This window comes from Frieseomelitta varia, unplaced genomic scaffold, assembly GCF_011392965.1.
Source record: "Frieseomelitta varia isolate USP_RPSP 00005682 unplaced genomic scaffold, Fvar_1.2 scaffold_250, whole genome shotgun sequence".
NCBI classification, from domain to species: Eukaryota; Metazoa; Arthropoda; class Insecta; order Hymenoptera; family Apidae; genus Frieseomelitta; species Frieseomelitta varia.
Window position 1 is genome coordinate 960,355 of NW_025109980.1, and position 17,114 is coordinate 977,468.

Consider the following 17,114-nt stretch of genomic DNA (forward strand, 5'->3'; position numbering starts at 1 on the left):
TTCAATCATATCTTTGAATGCTACACGCTTTCTTTACTAATAATGATTATTATAGTATGTTGATATTATAGTATGTTTGAAATCAATTTAACACGTTCATAGTCCTCTAATTTATACATATATGGGTCAATGTAGTCTGAAATGACCACTGACTTATCCTGTGAGTCAGGCAGGTTTAAAATCAGAAATCGTTTTTTATGATACATAATACATGCTTATAATTAATACTCAAATCTATCCAATTCTCAAAAGACAAATAACTTATTTTAATTTTATTTAATCCTCTCCTGTATTTTAATATTTTGTTTTTCCTCTCCTGTATTTTAATCTTTGAAATTAATTAGCAGAGCTTCTATCCGACTATGAATGTTTAGTAAGTATTACTTGAAAAAGATGAACAAATAATATAATTGCTCTGTATGATATAAAGTTCACGATACATGTTCATTATAAAAGAGAATTTATTTGAATACAATTATTGAATACTTTTAACAATAAGCAAAACAATATTAACCAGAAGTATATCGCATATAATACCAATTATTTACATACATCTAGCCATTGAAAAGATTTTGAAGAATTACCCCGACACAATAGAACGTAACTAGCTAAGCTAAACACAAAGCATCAGTTTGGACGATTTAAATCAACCCCCTCCTGAAATCACTTGTCTCGCTACGGTCAGGCTTCCGTTTTAATTAATTATATTTACCAGTAGATGATCGAGTGACCGGCGTAAATGGCGTTTCCTTCTCTGCGAAGGAGGAGGCAGACGAAAGGAAAAAAAAAGAGGAGAACGGTGCCACTTCCGATTTATTAGGGGCGCGGTGGATACTCTTCCGTTGTGCACGCTCGTACCCAGCTGCTTTCTCCCCCTTTGGCACGGTGCACCATAGGCTCTGTTGGTAACCAAATGTAATTATTTTTAAAAAGGATGTAGGGACCGTGTTTTCAAGCGGACGGAACGCGTGGTTCAAATCAAAGCGTAGGTGCTTTAAAAGTAAGCATCGACGACGACTAGCCTGATATGGGAGCTGAGACACTTCGAATCGCTTCAAACTTGTATATCATATCAGGATTTATTTTCACGCAACTGGAATAAACCATATCTTTGAAACGGTTAGTTATCAATAGATTGCAGATTTTTGTGCATTTTTAAATTCAATCTAAATAGAAATTTGTTTTATCTACTATACATCGTAATAAATACTCTATCTCAGATGTTTTATATGTATTATTTCTGCATGTCATGTGCATTATATGCATTTTTGTATAAATGCATAAAAATCCGTAGTTATCCACATTATAAATCGAAGTTAAATGACATACTATAATATATAATTTGAAAATAATTTTATGCATTGATTCATCTGGAAAATGCAGTTCTACCTTTTTCAAATGGATATCTAGATCATTTTGGATATTTTGAAGAATTCTTAAGAATTGCAAGGTTTGACAGTGTGATGAGTATTCGGTAACTCGAATTTTTTGGATTTTTTCTAATATATTTTATAATTGCAGCTCTCAAAATTTTCATAATTTCCAAAATTTTCAAAAATTGAAGCGATTCGAAATATCTTAGATCCCATTACTAACGACAGTGAGATATGTCACGTTTTCTATAAGTCATTCTGAGCACGTAATTCTATGTCAGTGCACAGTATACACCTACTTATATTAAGAAACGTTTCTCCAGATAGAGACTGCGTGATTTGTAATGTCGCGTTAAACCGGAAGTCTCTTTGAAACTGAGACTTACGTGGAATTTTAAAGATTACGCAATATCTTTCTTAATTTCGTTTTATGGAAAGTTTGTTATTTAACAATTACAGCAAGCTATGAAATAATATAATTTTTTAATTTCATGATTTATTGAAATAATTTCTCGAAATCTTAGATTCTCTTTGATTGATCTTTTTGATCATGTAAATATCAAAATTACTAAAGTTCTACATCTTTCATTCAATTTCTAATAAAATTAAATTTGTAATAAATATTTCTTATTAAATTTGTAATAAATATCATACATCATGATAAATTAAAGACGATAAAGAAAAATAATTAAAAAAGAGAGAAATGATAAATTATATTTTTATATTCAATTAATATTTCTTTTGTCATACATACATACACAAAACACGTTCTTACAAATCAATTCTATTTTTTTAAAAAATAAATGCTTCGTATCAAATAATATTTATAAAGTAAGAAAGTGAAAGAGATTTTTGCTTGAGTCTACGGATATTTTGTAGTAACATAATTGCAGTTGTTGAGACTTCTGATGTATCCTATTAAGCATCGACGCCTCCACAGTAGCGTGACACGTTAAATGTCGTTTGTTCAATGAGTTCACTGATTTCACTGTTGATGTCTTACCGCCCTCGGAGATTTGTTAACAACTCAAGATTGAAAGAGATCTCTGTAATTCACAAAGAAATCCTATAATGTATTAATAGCTACTATTTATTCATTAAGTAAGTTCATTATATTCTTTTCAAGAATAACTATATAAATAGAAATTTTTCTATTTCAATATAGTGTTCTTAAAGACATAAATTTATATAAATAATAGTCTAATAATACATATACAAATACAATACATATATATAAAATGCGTATAACAATATTATTATTAATATGTAGAACTATATATATTAATATGTTCTTAAAAAATATCCAGTCTTATGGATGTTGGAATATTTAAAGATTTTGATAGTGCAGTAGATATGTGTATATTTACACGAATGTTACATTTCTAAATGTATTAAAATTTTAATATTAAATAACTATTGATATTAACTAAAGAAATATTAACAAAGTGGTTTTATACTTTACATATATTAATATATGTACATATTGTAAATAAATTTTTATCTATTCATGTTGTCTAAAAATTATCTAAAATTTAATCATTAAAAATCAATTAAATTGCTACTAATAAACGATAGTATATACTAGACATATACTGTTCAAATCCTTTGGGAACTTAATAAAATAGATTTTCGTTTAAAAGATGAAATATTCTCTTATTCTAGAGAGAAGGAGAGCAACCCCACGCCTGCGCTCTATTAGGATACAGAAAACACATCTGTACCAGTAAATTCGGTGGTCCAGTTAACTGATCGGTTAGTCGCTTCGCGAATTCCGCGAGACGGGTTTCAATCAGGATTTCTATTTTCGTAATACCTCCATTCCCTTGATCTCTCGTGAAAACTAACTGTATGTAAATCGTGTAAATCGGTGATCTAAGCTTTCTTTTGACGTTCATCTTGTCCAACTGCGACAGTTTACATTTTTACAATATGTTTCTTATTTTTCATTGTAATGAAAATTTTACTGTGAAAATTAGAACATCAGATTCTTCAGTTCAATTAAGAATTTGTTAAATTTTGATATTAGAGTAATATAGAAATTGCGCCAATTTCTTTTTTCTCAAACATATGAATAAAAGAAAAGAAAATTTGTAAATTTTTCTTTATTAACACTAGAACTACCAGAGTGATTACTCTAATCAATTTATAGTTTTTCCTGAAAATAATAAAATATAATAGCTGAATATAAATAATAGCCTGAATTCCAAATCTTTCTTCTTGTTCTTTGCATTTTAATTTCTTTGATACAAGTTTGGTAAATTTGTAATTATTTTAGATTATAGAATTATAATTTTGATGCAAGTTTTATAAATATTTAAAAATTCGAATGATTTCTCGTAATTTATTGTATTATAAACTTCCTTTTACTTCTCGCACATTCATTTCTCTAATTCGAGTTTTATAAATTTGAATTTTGAAATAACTTTTCATAAAATCTATGAATGAAATTTTATACTATATTTTATTTAATTTTCTTATTGCTTGCACTTTTATCTCTCTGATGCAATATATATATTTTATATTGCTACACATCGGTTTTAATTCTAGTATTAAAATTCTTGGAACTTTTCAGAGTCCAAAAATAAAATGAAAAAATCGTATCAGTATTGTAATTTCACGTTCTAATTTTATTCATTTATAAAGATTTTCTTAAAAATATTAAAAATTCTTGCAGTTGAACAACAATAAAATATTTAATGTATCATAACATAAATATTTAATAACGTAATAAATTAAATTATAATATAATGATAATAATAATAATATATTAAATTAAATTATAAATATTGCATTAGTATAATTTAATAATACTTCAACACTAATTTAATATTATTAAATATAATGCTATATAAATATTTTGTAGATGTACCTGTGAAAAATTGAAGACATGATTTACAAAACGACATGTAATTTACAAGAAAAAGATCTATGAACGTGAAAAACAATGAAACAACTCCATCAACAAAAGTGTGAAATTTATTACAATATCTGATATTGTGTTTGAAGTGAAACTTCATGAACAACAATGTATTTATAATTTCTAGTGTACTGTGTATGAACGTTCATCCAAATGAATCATTTTCCAAGATGAGATGAGAATAGCAAGAAGAAAATTAATAGAATAAAAGTGTGATTTATTGAAAAAAATGTGATTCGAATGAATCGAAATAAGATTTTCTCTATACGTGCTTCTATTCGTCTGGTGTTCCATAAATGATTCGCATCAATGAATTCAAAACCGGCAGCGTCTACTTCCTACGAAGGTAAGCGTTCTTTCTGTTGATTCTAAGTAAGGATCTGCTTGAATAGAAGGATTGTGCTGATGATAACATTACAGAACAGTGTTGAAACTACTGATAAAACGTGAATTAATTCATTCATTCACTTTTGCTTTTTTTTTTTCTTTAATGTACTGAACAGTAAGATCACACGTTATACATTATATAATATAACATTTACACTGCGGATTTTTATTTCTACAATTTATTTTAAAATGACATTTTAATGTTACATAAATTAACTAAGTTCTCAATTGAATTTAAAAAATTAATATAGTTTGTTCTACCTAATATTTTGGTATAAATCTACAATTAATACCAGAAATTTCAGAACATTGACAAAAATATAAATCAGATTGAATGGAAAATAAGTTTAAATTGATTAATTCGATCTGAAATAGTATCAACTTTAATTTCCATAGATTGAATGTTCATTGAATAAGTTACATCTAATGAAGAAACAATTAATCGTCAGAAAATTTTCAATAGAATAATGTTATCGGCTATCAGGTTCTAGTAAACGAAATTGATTTGGATTTAAATCATTAAGTATGTAACAATCAATTTGATAATTATTAAATTAAAGATATTCATAAGATCAATATCACTGATGTCCAATTGCTAAAAAAGATGTTAATTTCTCAATTAAATTAAAAAGATTCGCTCAGATTTTGTGATCCCTCATGAACGCGAATTCGATGGAAGATATGTAGAAGCAAAGTTTACTCTCGGTTGAAAGAGTTTATCGTTTCGAGTGGCGAAAATAGATTTCTCTCTCTTCGACGTACTGCACGAAAGAAAAAAAAGGAACCTTCGTTACATTTTTTCAATATTTCAACGAAATAAAAAGGGATAAAACAGTCGACGAGCGGGAGGAAGAAATAAATAATTACACGCGGATGGAAGCAAGGGAGACTTGAAATGGAACAAGTTTATTTACACGAAGTACGTTGTTAATTTCATTTAAGAAGGCAAGAGTTTTCGATTTGCAGAAACAACTGCTGGAAATCGTGACTATAATATTTGGAATCTTTAACCGATTAATTGTGCTTCACGAGTATATACTTGTTATATCGAAGAAAACGTGTTACATTTTGCTGTTTGAATAAAAATTTAAATATTCGTAGATATGAGATATTTCAGAATATTTTGAGACCATTAAACGAAAATATAAAATCATTGAATAAAATAAGAAAATGACGAAACTCAGGAGGAGAAAAATTGTATATAGTAAATTACTAACATTATAGAACTTCCAGATATATAAAATTCGATTATTATTCTGTATTATAATAATAAGAAGAAGAAGAAAAAGAATAACTGTATTTAAAAAATATTTAAAAGCAATAAGAAAGTTCAATTTGTTTCTAAATAAGATCAATCTGTATACCGCTGATTAATGTAGACGTGTATCAATTTATTGGATACACGAATTAAGTGGGTGTGTCATGAACAAATAACATACTCTATTAGATTCTACCATGTGTACATATATGTATACACTCGATCTCGTTATCGTCGCGTTGTGGGAGTGGCTCTTTTACTAATTGCTATCGCTTATCAATCATTTGCTCTCAGACAGATACGTATCATACATACAGAGTGAGCTATTTAACATTAGAATTGTCGATGACTGAAAGATAAAACTTTTGTATCAACTGAAATTACACTATAATGAGACTTGACTATCATAATTATTTAGTGAAATTTGAAAAAAAATCTAGAAGCAAAGTTAATTAAAAATAGTATACAATATATTTTGCAGAGATCAGGAGAGTATTTGGAGAGTCATAAATCATTATATTATCAATATTCAGTTGAATCGTTTTCAACACTTTTTACATTTGAGATAGCTATTCGTACTGTATATCAATTTTTTTTTTTAGCAAATATAGGAACGTTTGCGATGAATATCTTGTAACTATGTATACATCTAAATTCTAATTCGTTAATTATTTCCTGGAAAATACTCAATATCCATAATAAGTAATATGCATAAATATCCTAATTATAAGTTTAATTATTAGTTTGCCAATTTTTATGCATTTATAGGAGATTTGAAAATATATGATATAAAGAAAATAGAAATATAATATAAATTATGAATATGAAGAAAATATAAAGATATAAATATAATATAAATGTATCTAATATGAAGAAAATTATACAATAACAAGAAAAAAGTATACAAAATAGAATAGAATATAGAAAATATATTCAAATTATAGTGATTTTAATAATATTTGACATCTAAAACAATCAAATTATATTTATTACATATTTATTACACATATATTTATGACATCTAAAACAATCAAATTATAAAAAATCTACAGCCTGCTAATTACAATAATTATCATTCTCAATCATAATTCAGTGTCACAGGAAATTTAGAAATAATAGAATATACAAAAGATGTCCAAATTATAGTGTCTTCTAATAATATTATCAAATTATATTATCTAATAATATTATAACTTCTAATAATATTATCAAATTATATTCTCAAAAAGTCTACCAATTATAACAATTATCATTCTCGATAATCAATTTCACAATCTCACAAGTATTATTATATCCTATTCAAACTATATTGTGCTTCTAATAATATTTTCAAATTATATTCTCATAATTAATTATAATAATTATTATTCTCAATAATAACTCAATTTCTCCATTATACAAGTATTATTACATCCTATCGCTGGTATCTATCACTTCTCTAATTCCCAAGAAAAAAAAAAGAGAGAAAAAAAAGGAAGAATTCGTTCTTGTTAGTCGTCGCGATCAAGCGACCAGTTTTTACGCTCCTGTGCAAAACGACACCTGTCTACCATGCTGTCCGCAGATGGAGTACTGGATGGCGAGCAACGAGACCGGTCACAATGGCACGGAGGAGACAATCCAGGAGGTCCTCAGAAATCCAGGATCGGCGATGCTGTTCGTTGGATATCCCCGATGGCTTTTGCACTTTGCCGCCGGATGCTGCATACTCTTCATGCTGATCGGTATACCGGGAAATTTATTCACCATCATCGCCCTCTTTCGCAGCAGAAAGGTCAGCGCTCGAATAATACTTCTCCATATCTCTCTGTATTAATTTATAATGAAATTACCAGAATTTGCTTCGGTATGTTTTGAGTTACTTGATTAATTTGAATCTATCTCTTTCTTAATTCACATTGGAATTACCAAAGTTTCATCAAAGTTAGCGATTCGCGGTTTTCTATAGAAATTTTAGTTTTAACTAGAGTTTCGTTAATATCTTCTTCTTGATGGTGTATTTTTGAAGATTTCAATGATTTGTTTTTGTAGAATAGATATACATATAAACGGAAGCTTGTGTTTTTTTTTTAATAAAGTGTTTTCAATAAAGTGAAAGAATTGATATTAACATTACGCTTTCAATTTGCGTAAGTAACAAGTTAATTTGAATGGTTCTTTGATCAAGATTTAGAAAGAGCGAAATAGAGGATTGGAAGTTGCGTTCCAAGTTTTGTTTTTATTTCCCGCACTTTCATTTCTCTTATATAAATTTTGTAAGTTTATTAAAAATTAACTAAATAATATAATAATTATAAATTTACTATAATTATATATGTAATTTATTATTATAATAATTTAATTAAATATAAATTTACTAATTTTGAAAATTATTTTATTATGTTATTAGAGATTTGATTAATTTGAATTTGTCTTTGTCTGTTGAAAAGATACAAATTTTAATTTATATATTTTGGAATTACCAATTTTTATCAAAATCAGCAATTTTCTATATATTTTTGCATATATTTAATTATTCAATTATAATATGTTTCATATTCAGTTAAACAACTTCCACTGTATAAATTTTCTAAATATAATAAACATTTTTATTTTCGTCATTTCAAAATTGTAAATCTTCATATTTAGTATTCAGTGAAATATAAATTGTTAAAAATCCAGCATTTTCTATGTTACAACCTAATAAAAACATGATTGACGAACAATTGACATTGATAGAAGAATATTTAAAATAACCTTTAAAATTATTACATTTTAAAATAATAATTATAAATAATAAATAATAATAATAAATATATTATTTTAAAATTATTATATTTTGAAACAAAATAAAAAATTAAAGATAAATAGTTAAAAATAGTTATATTTCAATAATCTTTCATCCCAAAGTGAATATTGCTTACGTTAAAATAGTATGAACGTAGAATTGACGAAACTAAAAATTTCAAATGACGAATTTCTTACGTGGAACAAAGTATAATTAACGTTGCGGTTACTTGAATTTCCAGTAAGTAGTTACATTGCGAATTCACTCTTAGAACTAGGATAAGCTAATAAGTGGTTCACCTCGAATCTCATTTTAAGACAATAGCGAAATAGAAATGACATAAAATAGCAATTAAAAATTGTTGTAAGTAAATTATATGTGTAGTAGAACTCTATTTATTTGAACGAAGTCAGCACTTGATTAATTCTTTCGCTGGATGAGATTTCTCGCTTTATAACATAAGATGAATGAATTTTTGCCAGTTAAATCCACATTTGATACTAAACTTCTATTATATAAATAAAAAATCATCAAAATTTAGAATTTATTATTATTATCATATTTATTTTTTTAGAGTTATCTTTTTGAATATTTTTCTAGAGATTCAATTATTTCTCATTAAATTGATAATTTCAGCATTAAATAACGATTCGTTTATGCTAGTAAATATCAATCATTATTAAATAATTGCAGTACAATTAAGCAAAAAAAAAAGAAAAGAGAATTGAAAAAATTTTCGTTATTGGGAATGGAATTGTAAGAACTGTCTCTCATTGACCATGTTAAATAATTACAATATATATATAATTTATTAATTTATTATATTAAATAATTAATATTATAATACTTTATATATATATCTTCGTTACATATATATATACATATTTACTTCTGTTCAATATCATGATATTATAATAAAAATGCAATAGACAAACGTAGAGTATAAAAAAAAAATATCGCGCGTTTGTATCGAAAATTATTTCCTTCTCAACGACGTCACGGTATAATTTATAAAACAGTTGAACAACACGATATTATACACGGAAATGTGCACATATAAACTGCACCTTTGTGCCGTGATACAAATAAGATTTACAAGATTTACGGGAGGTTTGCCAATTGTAAAAAACCCGATAGGTTTCGCTCGAAATTTACAAACGTTTATGGAGCACGAACATTTCTGGCAGCAGCAGAATTTATCGAATTTACGGCACGTTCCCTGCACGGACATGCAGTTTAGAAACACACCGGCATTTATCTGTTGAGAATGTATATTTACCAAGCTGGCTCGATCACCAGATAAGATGTTTCCAAGCCGTGATAACTTCGCACCGCGCGTGGAATAAACGTTGCACTTTCTTCCGGTTATCTGGATCCACGCTGTAAAAGTTGCGAATCCAAAGCCCACGTTTTTTTTTTTTTTTTTAGTTTTGCAACAGCAAACGATTTATTTCGAGGTTTTAATTTTATATTGGAAATTAATATGATAATATTCAACGCGAATTTGTTAAGTTGTTTGATTCTTATTGCCAACTCTGGTAATTTCGAGTCTTGTCAGTAACTTTTATCAATTAATTTGATAATTAGGTGAAATTTAATGTAGATCAATGTAAAATTTGTTAAAACGTGGTTCGATCGTTAGTCGAATTGTTCAACGATTTTATATTTATTAATTTTATTAACTATATTTTATATTTTATTATAAACTATTTTATTTTATATTTTATTATAAACTATATTATATATTTTATACTTTATTATTGATTTTATTTGCTTATCTAATAATTATATCGAACTTATACGAAATTTAATATAAATTAACTTGTTTGGTTGCTATTATTAATTCTACTTATTTATTCAGTCTTTATTATTAATTTAATTATTTGTAATTCGTTTAATTCTTTTGTAACAAATGATTAATTATAATAGGATACGTATTTAAAAATTTTTAATACCAGTAAAGTAAAATTTAAAAAGAAATTATATACTCTATAATTATGTACTATATAATATACTCTTTTATATATTATTTTATATGTATTTTGTACATTTTATATTTTTGTATATTATTTGCATTGTGCAATACCCGATTAATTAATCGAGCATGAGTAAAGAAACGAGGCAATGATCGAAAGGACATTGGCATAGTTTTGGCACAGTTTGTTATGAAACGCCATTTCCAATTTCGCATCGATCTCTGTTAAGTTTGGAAACGATCACATACACAGATCGACTTGTAAATAAGTAGTAACGTACTTTTTTATATTATTACATAATAATGTTTTCGTGAAACGATGGTCTCATGAACCTGTTCGTGCCAATTTCGACAGTTGACGCAATCAATGAACTAGAATTAAACCAGCATGAAATATAATATCCTATAGTGTTGCATTGCTTAATAGCAAAATTTGCTTACCAATGCGAATTTAGCTGGAGTTTCCAAGGAGACTCTCCTGTCTTGTATCTTACGTTCTAAATTCTGTCTGCAGTTTAGTTTCCTTTGTCACATAGTAAATCTTCTTCGCTTTGTGTCTTCAATGTTTCAACTGACTGACAGCAGCGTACCTGCTTCATTTAGATTAAGATTGTTACTTAATTTAGGGTGGACGAAAATTTAAACTTGGATATTTCTGGAGAAAATTCAAACTATTAAGAAAATTAATAATTTTATTTGGTATTGATATAATATTTATAATTATCATAATACGATATAATTAATAATAAATAAATAAAATAATATAATATAATGTATATAATATAATATAATAATATAATATAATGTATATAATATAATATAATAATATAATATAATGTATATAATATAATGATTTATTAAATATTACAATGAATCACTGAAGTAAAATTGTATTACTGTAAAACCTTATTTATTGGAATGAAATTTTGATTAATATGGGAAAAGTTGGTAGATTATGTAAATATATTTATCCCACAACGAGTTCAAATAAATCAAGTTCTACTATATTTGATATATAATATTAATTAATTATTTATTAATTTGCAGTTGAGAAATGCCACGGCGATCTTCATAATGAATCTCTCACTTTCGGATTTAATGTTCTGCTGTTTCAATCTTCCGCTTGCTACGTCAACTTTTTGGCATAGTTCTTGGAAACACGGACCACACTTATGTCGGCTGTTTCCTCTGTTACGATATGGCTTGGTAGCAGTAAGCCTTTTCACCATACTAGCGATTACATTTAATCGTTATGTTATGATTGGACATCCTCGACTTTATCCTAGGTAAGTAAATTAAGTATTTGATAAAAGAAATGTTTCTGCAGAATGAAATTTTCTTCTGTATGTCAGAGAAAAATTAAAATTGATTATAATTGAATAATAATTACAGTAAAGTTTTAATTAACTGATAAATTTATTATAAATTATATTATGATATCTTATACATTATATTATATTACAGTATTCACATTAAATATATAAAATATGTATAAATTAGATTATAGTATACTATATGAATAATACTACGATATAATGTCATGTATGAATAATAACTATGATATATCGATTAGTTTGCAATTTTTTGAACATCCTTTTCATTTAAGATTTAATATTAAATTTTTTTTTTTTTTCGTTTAAAATTGTAGCAATATTTTTCTTTTCTTTTCAGGCTGTACAAATCAAAATACATAGCACCAATGGTTTTGAGTACATGGATATTTGGCTTCGGTGTCCTCATCATTACATGGTTTGAGAACTGGGGTCGTTTTGGATTGGACGTCGCCATTGGTTCCTGTTCAATCCTGCCAGATGTAAATGGTCGTAGCCCAAAGGAATTCCTCTTCGTCTTTGCCTTTTTGACACCTTGCATCGCAATCGTTGTTTGCTACGCGAGGATTTTTTACATTGTCCGGAAAACTGCTTCTAAAAGTAGAAATCGAAATATAACAGCTAGTAAGGGCGCTATTAATAACGAAATTAATAACGAGGTAAGTGTAGATCTAAGGCGGTGAAGTTCTTTCGCATTATTATTCGAATTATTTTCCCTTATTTTCCTTCAATTTTGACAACTACAGTGAAGAAAACAATTTACGTGTATTCATGTATGAGCCGTTTATTTTGAAAGTAGCCTAAGTTCATTTTCCAAAAAAAATCAAGCTAGTTTTAATATTTACATTTCTCCCCCCCCAAATCAAGCTAGCTCAATGTTTTCTTTAACTAGAATAACCGATATACATAATATATTATAAGGCAGTTAATTCAATAGAACTATTGTTAAACGAATGTATAGAGAAATAATAATCTTTATCATAAGACTAGCATAAACAAATATGTAAAGAAATGATCTTAATGTTTATTATTATTATTATTGCTATTTACTTTGGTTACTAAGTTTCTTCATTTCCTTTAATTACAGAGACGACGATCCACATCATTTAGGATCCAAGAAGAAGAGCTGTCAGCGATGGGTTCGAACTGTGCATCGAGTGTCCTTTGCGGGAATTTCTCCTCCAAATGCATCATATCATCTCCAAATCGACTTAATTGCTCGAGTACACCTTCAAGGTCGGCGATGGAAGAGTCCTTGTCAGAGCAACTGTCATGGGAGCAGAATTCAGCCAAGTCTGAAGAAGAAAACGACGAAGAACAGGACGACGAAGAAAAGATCCACCGAAAGAGAAATCAAGAACAAAAATGTAAGAAGAATCACAGAGACGAAACCGATGCGGGGGATCTGCCAATTAAGAAAATCGCCGAGACTTGTGACAAAGCGATACCTAATCTAGAGATAAAAATAGACGACATACCGTACGTGGATGATATGGACGCAGCCGAGACTGCTCTCACAAATAATCAAATTAAGATCAAAGAACCTAGCGAGAAAGCTTCCGCGAATGCTCGAAATAAATTGGAGAGAATGGCAAGCAGAGCATCGTTCATCATCGAGTCGGCATTGTGGGTGCAAAGGCTGAACTCGAAAGTGTCAACGGGCAGCGATCGATTCGACAGCTCGAGATCGAACACACCGGATCGATCGATCAATAACAAGAAAAAACCGACGATGCTTCGCAGAGAATCAAGATTTATAAATATCAGGAAATTAGCGAATATGGATGGCCCGCCAAGAATGAGCAACAAGGACAAGAAGCTGTTGAAAATGATCTTGGTGATATTCTCGTCGTTTCTTGTTTGCTACCTGCCGATCACCATTACGAAGACTTTCAAGAACGTTATCGATTGGAGAGGTCTGAATGTCGCGAGCTACATACTGATTTATTTGACTACGTGTATAAATCCGGTGGTTTACGTGGTGATGAGCTCTGAATATCGCAGTGCGTACAAGAACGTGTTGCTTTGTAGAAATGATTCTGGGGTGAAGAATGGAATGAATAGAAAGTCACCAGGATGAAGGAAGGTTAGTACTTAAGTTTGAAGTTACAGTGGTTTACAAATGCTTACACGAAATGAGAAAGATTTATTTGTACATTTGATACACTAGAACTAACTCAAGAACTTAAAATATTGAATAAAAAAGAAAATTTATAAAGGAAGAAGTATACAATTGAGTTCGAGAATTAATACTTACATAAATTATTGAGTTATATTTCTGTTTATAATAGTGTTATTGAATTAATTGTTTTTTTTTTGGTTCATTTAGCGTATACAATTTTTTTGTACAAGAAGTGATGAACTAAATAATGGCGAAATTTGATATTGCAAAACGGCTTGAATAGTAAGTCACTACATGTACGATGTATATATTTAAAATATATAAAATTAGCATAAATTTGATGGTACTTATTCACTGTACTGAGGTGAGAAGATTGTTACCATGAAAATTAATTTTTCTATTTCAGTAAGAAAAGTGTATTCATGTTACCAACAAAACTGATTTTGAAGCTATAAATGGAGTCTTCTAAAATAGGAATTTAATAAATGAAAGGTATTTAAATATGCTTCGTTAGAAAATATATTATTTATTTATTTCTGAAGTTCAATTTAGGTTTCAATTATAGTTTGATGTATGTCATGACATTCAAGATTAAATGAAAAATCCAGAAAAAATATGGTACAAGTGATGAAATTTTTAATAAGAGAAAATTATAACAGAGAACTAAATCTTGAAATATAAAGTTTAGATTTTGTTTTTTATTTGAAGAAAATGCATTTGTATCATTTTTCTATTGAAGTCATTAAATGATAAGAAAATGTACAACAAAGTTTATTAACAGTAACGTATCCAACAGTGTATATCTTATCTTTAAAATCGCAATGAATTAAAATTCTCTTGTTACTATCTATAAGAAATGTTAAAAATTAACAAATTAAAAGTTTATTCAGTACAGAAAATACTATAGAAAAATTAATGGGAAAGAGAAATCGCTTGTTAGTTCAATTAATTTAAATTATAAATTTTTACAAAAAGATAAATCGCAAAGATAAATATTATCAGGTCTATCAAGTTCTAAACATTTGAAGAATTACAAGGATTTTTAACATTTTACAAGTACTGATCTATTTATTACATTATAAAATTATAAACAATTTTATTATAGTAAAAATAATAAATTATAAATAATTTTATTAAAAGTGGATCATTATTAATATTTTAAATGTGATTCAATCAATAAGTTAATCAATCATTTAGACTTATTAATTAATTTATGATTTCATACGACTTTCAACAACATTCTCTCATTTGCAATCATTCAAAATACACAAATACATGTTAGACAAAATAGAAAGTCGATAAGGACGTCTTTAATTAATTTAATTCGTCGAAAATAGGCGGTATCGTACTAATCTTATTCGTCGGATTAGCCCATTTTATCTGTTCATCCTTTTCATTTTCCGAGTGCGGTATTACCTCCGTTACATTCAAAGGACGTTTTTCTTTGCCTTTGAAGAACATTCTGGCTGCTGCTCCGCTCATGCAAGTGCCGCTTATTATTATAAACCACTTCATAAACCTGTTTGACAAATCAATTTTTAAATCGTAGTTAAATTTCAAATAATTTCTATGTATTCTAACGATACTATATCCTTTCGGTCATTTTCAATATAACGTGTCTTGTGTTACCTTTAATGTATTTTAGTGCTAATGAAGTTCAACTATAATGATCAACAAATTAATGACAACGTCACCAACTGATGATAGACAACATATGTCTTTTTACGAATTATCAATTCTTATTATTAAGTTTCCATAAACGAGCATAATGTCTATAGGAAAGTTGAGCAGTTCATGTCAAAAAAACATGAGAAAGGTGCTGAATGAACTTAATGAAGTCTTTACTGCATCGTACAATCTTTGAAAGTTAAAAATTTGCTTGGAACATATTTACAAATGAAATTTGGCTTAAAATGTGAACGATCTGGATCAACTATGGATGGTTAAATTTCACGAAAAATGAACGAAATGGCACATACCTGATTATGCTTATTAGCTTGAACACGATTATTATTATTACCATAAACTTATCGGGGATCGTCAGACCCTGGTCAAACCATAAAAACGGGAACAAACATTTTGGGAAATTTTTCATTAACTGGAATTTTGTCACCTTTTGAAGAAACATATTGAATTGTGTCCTGCTGTGCAAGGCTAAAGGTAAGCATGTCGTTGGTTCGAAGTCCATATGAATTCCATGGTCTTCCTGCAAGCAAAATTTATACATACATGCATCTCTTTCTTCTTTTACTATTACTTATACTTCTGTATATTACATATTATATATTGTTATTTTTCGTTATATATTATGTAATATTATATATGCTATGTTATATAATAATATAATGCTAATATTATATATTATATTAGCATATGCTATATATATTATGTTATATTATGTAATATTATTTTTTGTTATATATTATATAATATATATACTTATGTTTATACATTGTATATTATTATTAGATTGCGGATTTTTATGTATTTTAATATGTATTATAATATTTCTATAAACATCACTAAAGAGATAGAATCAAAATAGAAATGAAGAACAATAAGAATTAGAAATAAGAGACATAATATTTGAAGCAAGAAGCGAGAATTATTTGTGTTATATCAATGAGAGATTATTAAGGATCGTTATTCAAGATAGCAAAGTTACTTACATCATTTGGATGAAGTCCGTCAACCATTTTCAAGTATTTTTCATCTGATCCAAGAAAATGCGGCAAAGAAACAATAATTGGAATATCTACGCACTTGGACACATCAAAAAGATTTTTCGTTAAACAAGTCTTTCGCGTAGGACAGAAACACTTTTCCGCAGGATTTGTACTCATGTCACCTAAATCGGCTGTATAGTGGAACGTGTTGATGCCTGCGAAACAAATTGAAGATAAAATAGAAGAAATAAAATAACTATATAATAATAAACTATAAATTTGGAAACTCGAAAAAGATTTTGCTAACAAAAAAAAAAA

The 17,114-nt window shown here is 27.7% G+C and overlaps 2 protein-coding genes across 5 annotated transcripts in view; one reads left to right on the forward strand and one right to left on the reverse strand.

Annotated features, from left to right (window-relative positions):
• Positions 1-3,123: 3,123 nt before the first annotated feature.
• Positions 3,124-17,114, forward strand: part of LOC122528399 (G-protein coupled receptor moody-like) — a 17,293-nt gene continuing 3,302 nt past the window's right edge. The window contains exons 1-6 of one of the 4 annotated variants that reach the window (XM_043653458.1): positions 3,124-3,219; positions 4,237-4,340; positions 7,500-7,709; positions 11,725-11,963; positions 12,349-12,667; positions 13,096-14,094. In XM_043653458.1, the coding sequence (XP_043509393.1) occupies positions 4,302-4,340; positions 7,500-7,709; positions 11,725-11,963; positions 12,349-12,667; positions 13,096-14,088 (1,800 nt within the window). In that variant the 5' untranslated portion in view covers positions 3,124-3,219; positions 4,237-4,301 and the 3' untranslated portion in view covers positions 14,089-14,094. Of the gene's footprint in view, positions 3,220-4,236; positions 4,341-4,391; positions 4,637-7,499; positions 7,710-11,724; positions 11,964-12,348; positions 12,669-13,095; positions 14,228-17,114 lie in introns of those variants that run through there. The other 3 variants (XM_043653459.1, XM_043653461.1, XM_043653460.1) reach the window with 3 other exon arrangements.
• Positions 15,387-17,114, reverse strand: part of LOC122528404 (sensory neuron membrane protein 1-like) — a 6,556-nt gene continuing 4,828 nt past the window's right edge. Inside the window, exons 7-9 of the mRNA XM_043653468.1 lie at positions 16,800-17,011; positions 16,110-16,336; positions 15,387-15,649 (exon numbers count right to left, since the gene is read on the reverse strand). Coding sequence (XP_043509403.1) covers positions 15,445-15,649; positions 16,110-16,336; positions 16,800-17,011 — 644 coding nt within the window. The 3' untranslated portion in view covers positions 15,387-15,444. The remainder of the gene's footprint in view (positions 15,650-16,109; positions 16,337-16,799; positions 17,012-17,114) is intronic.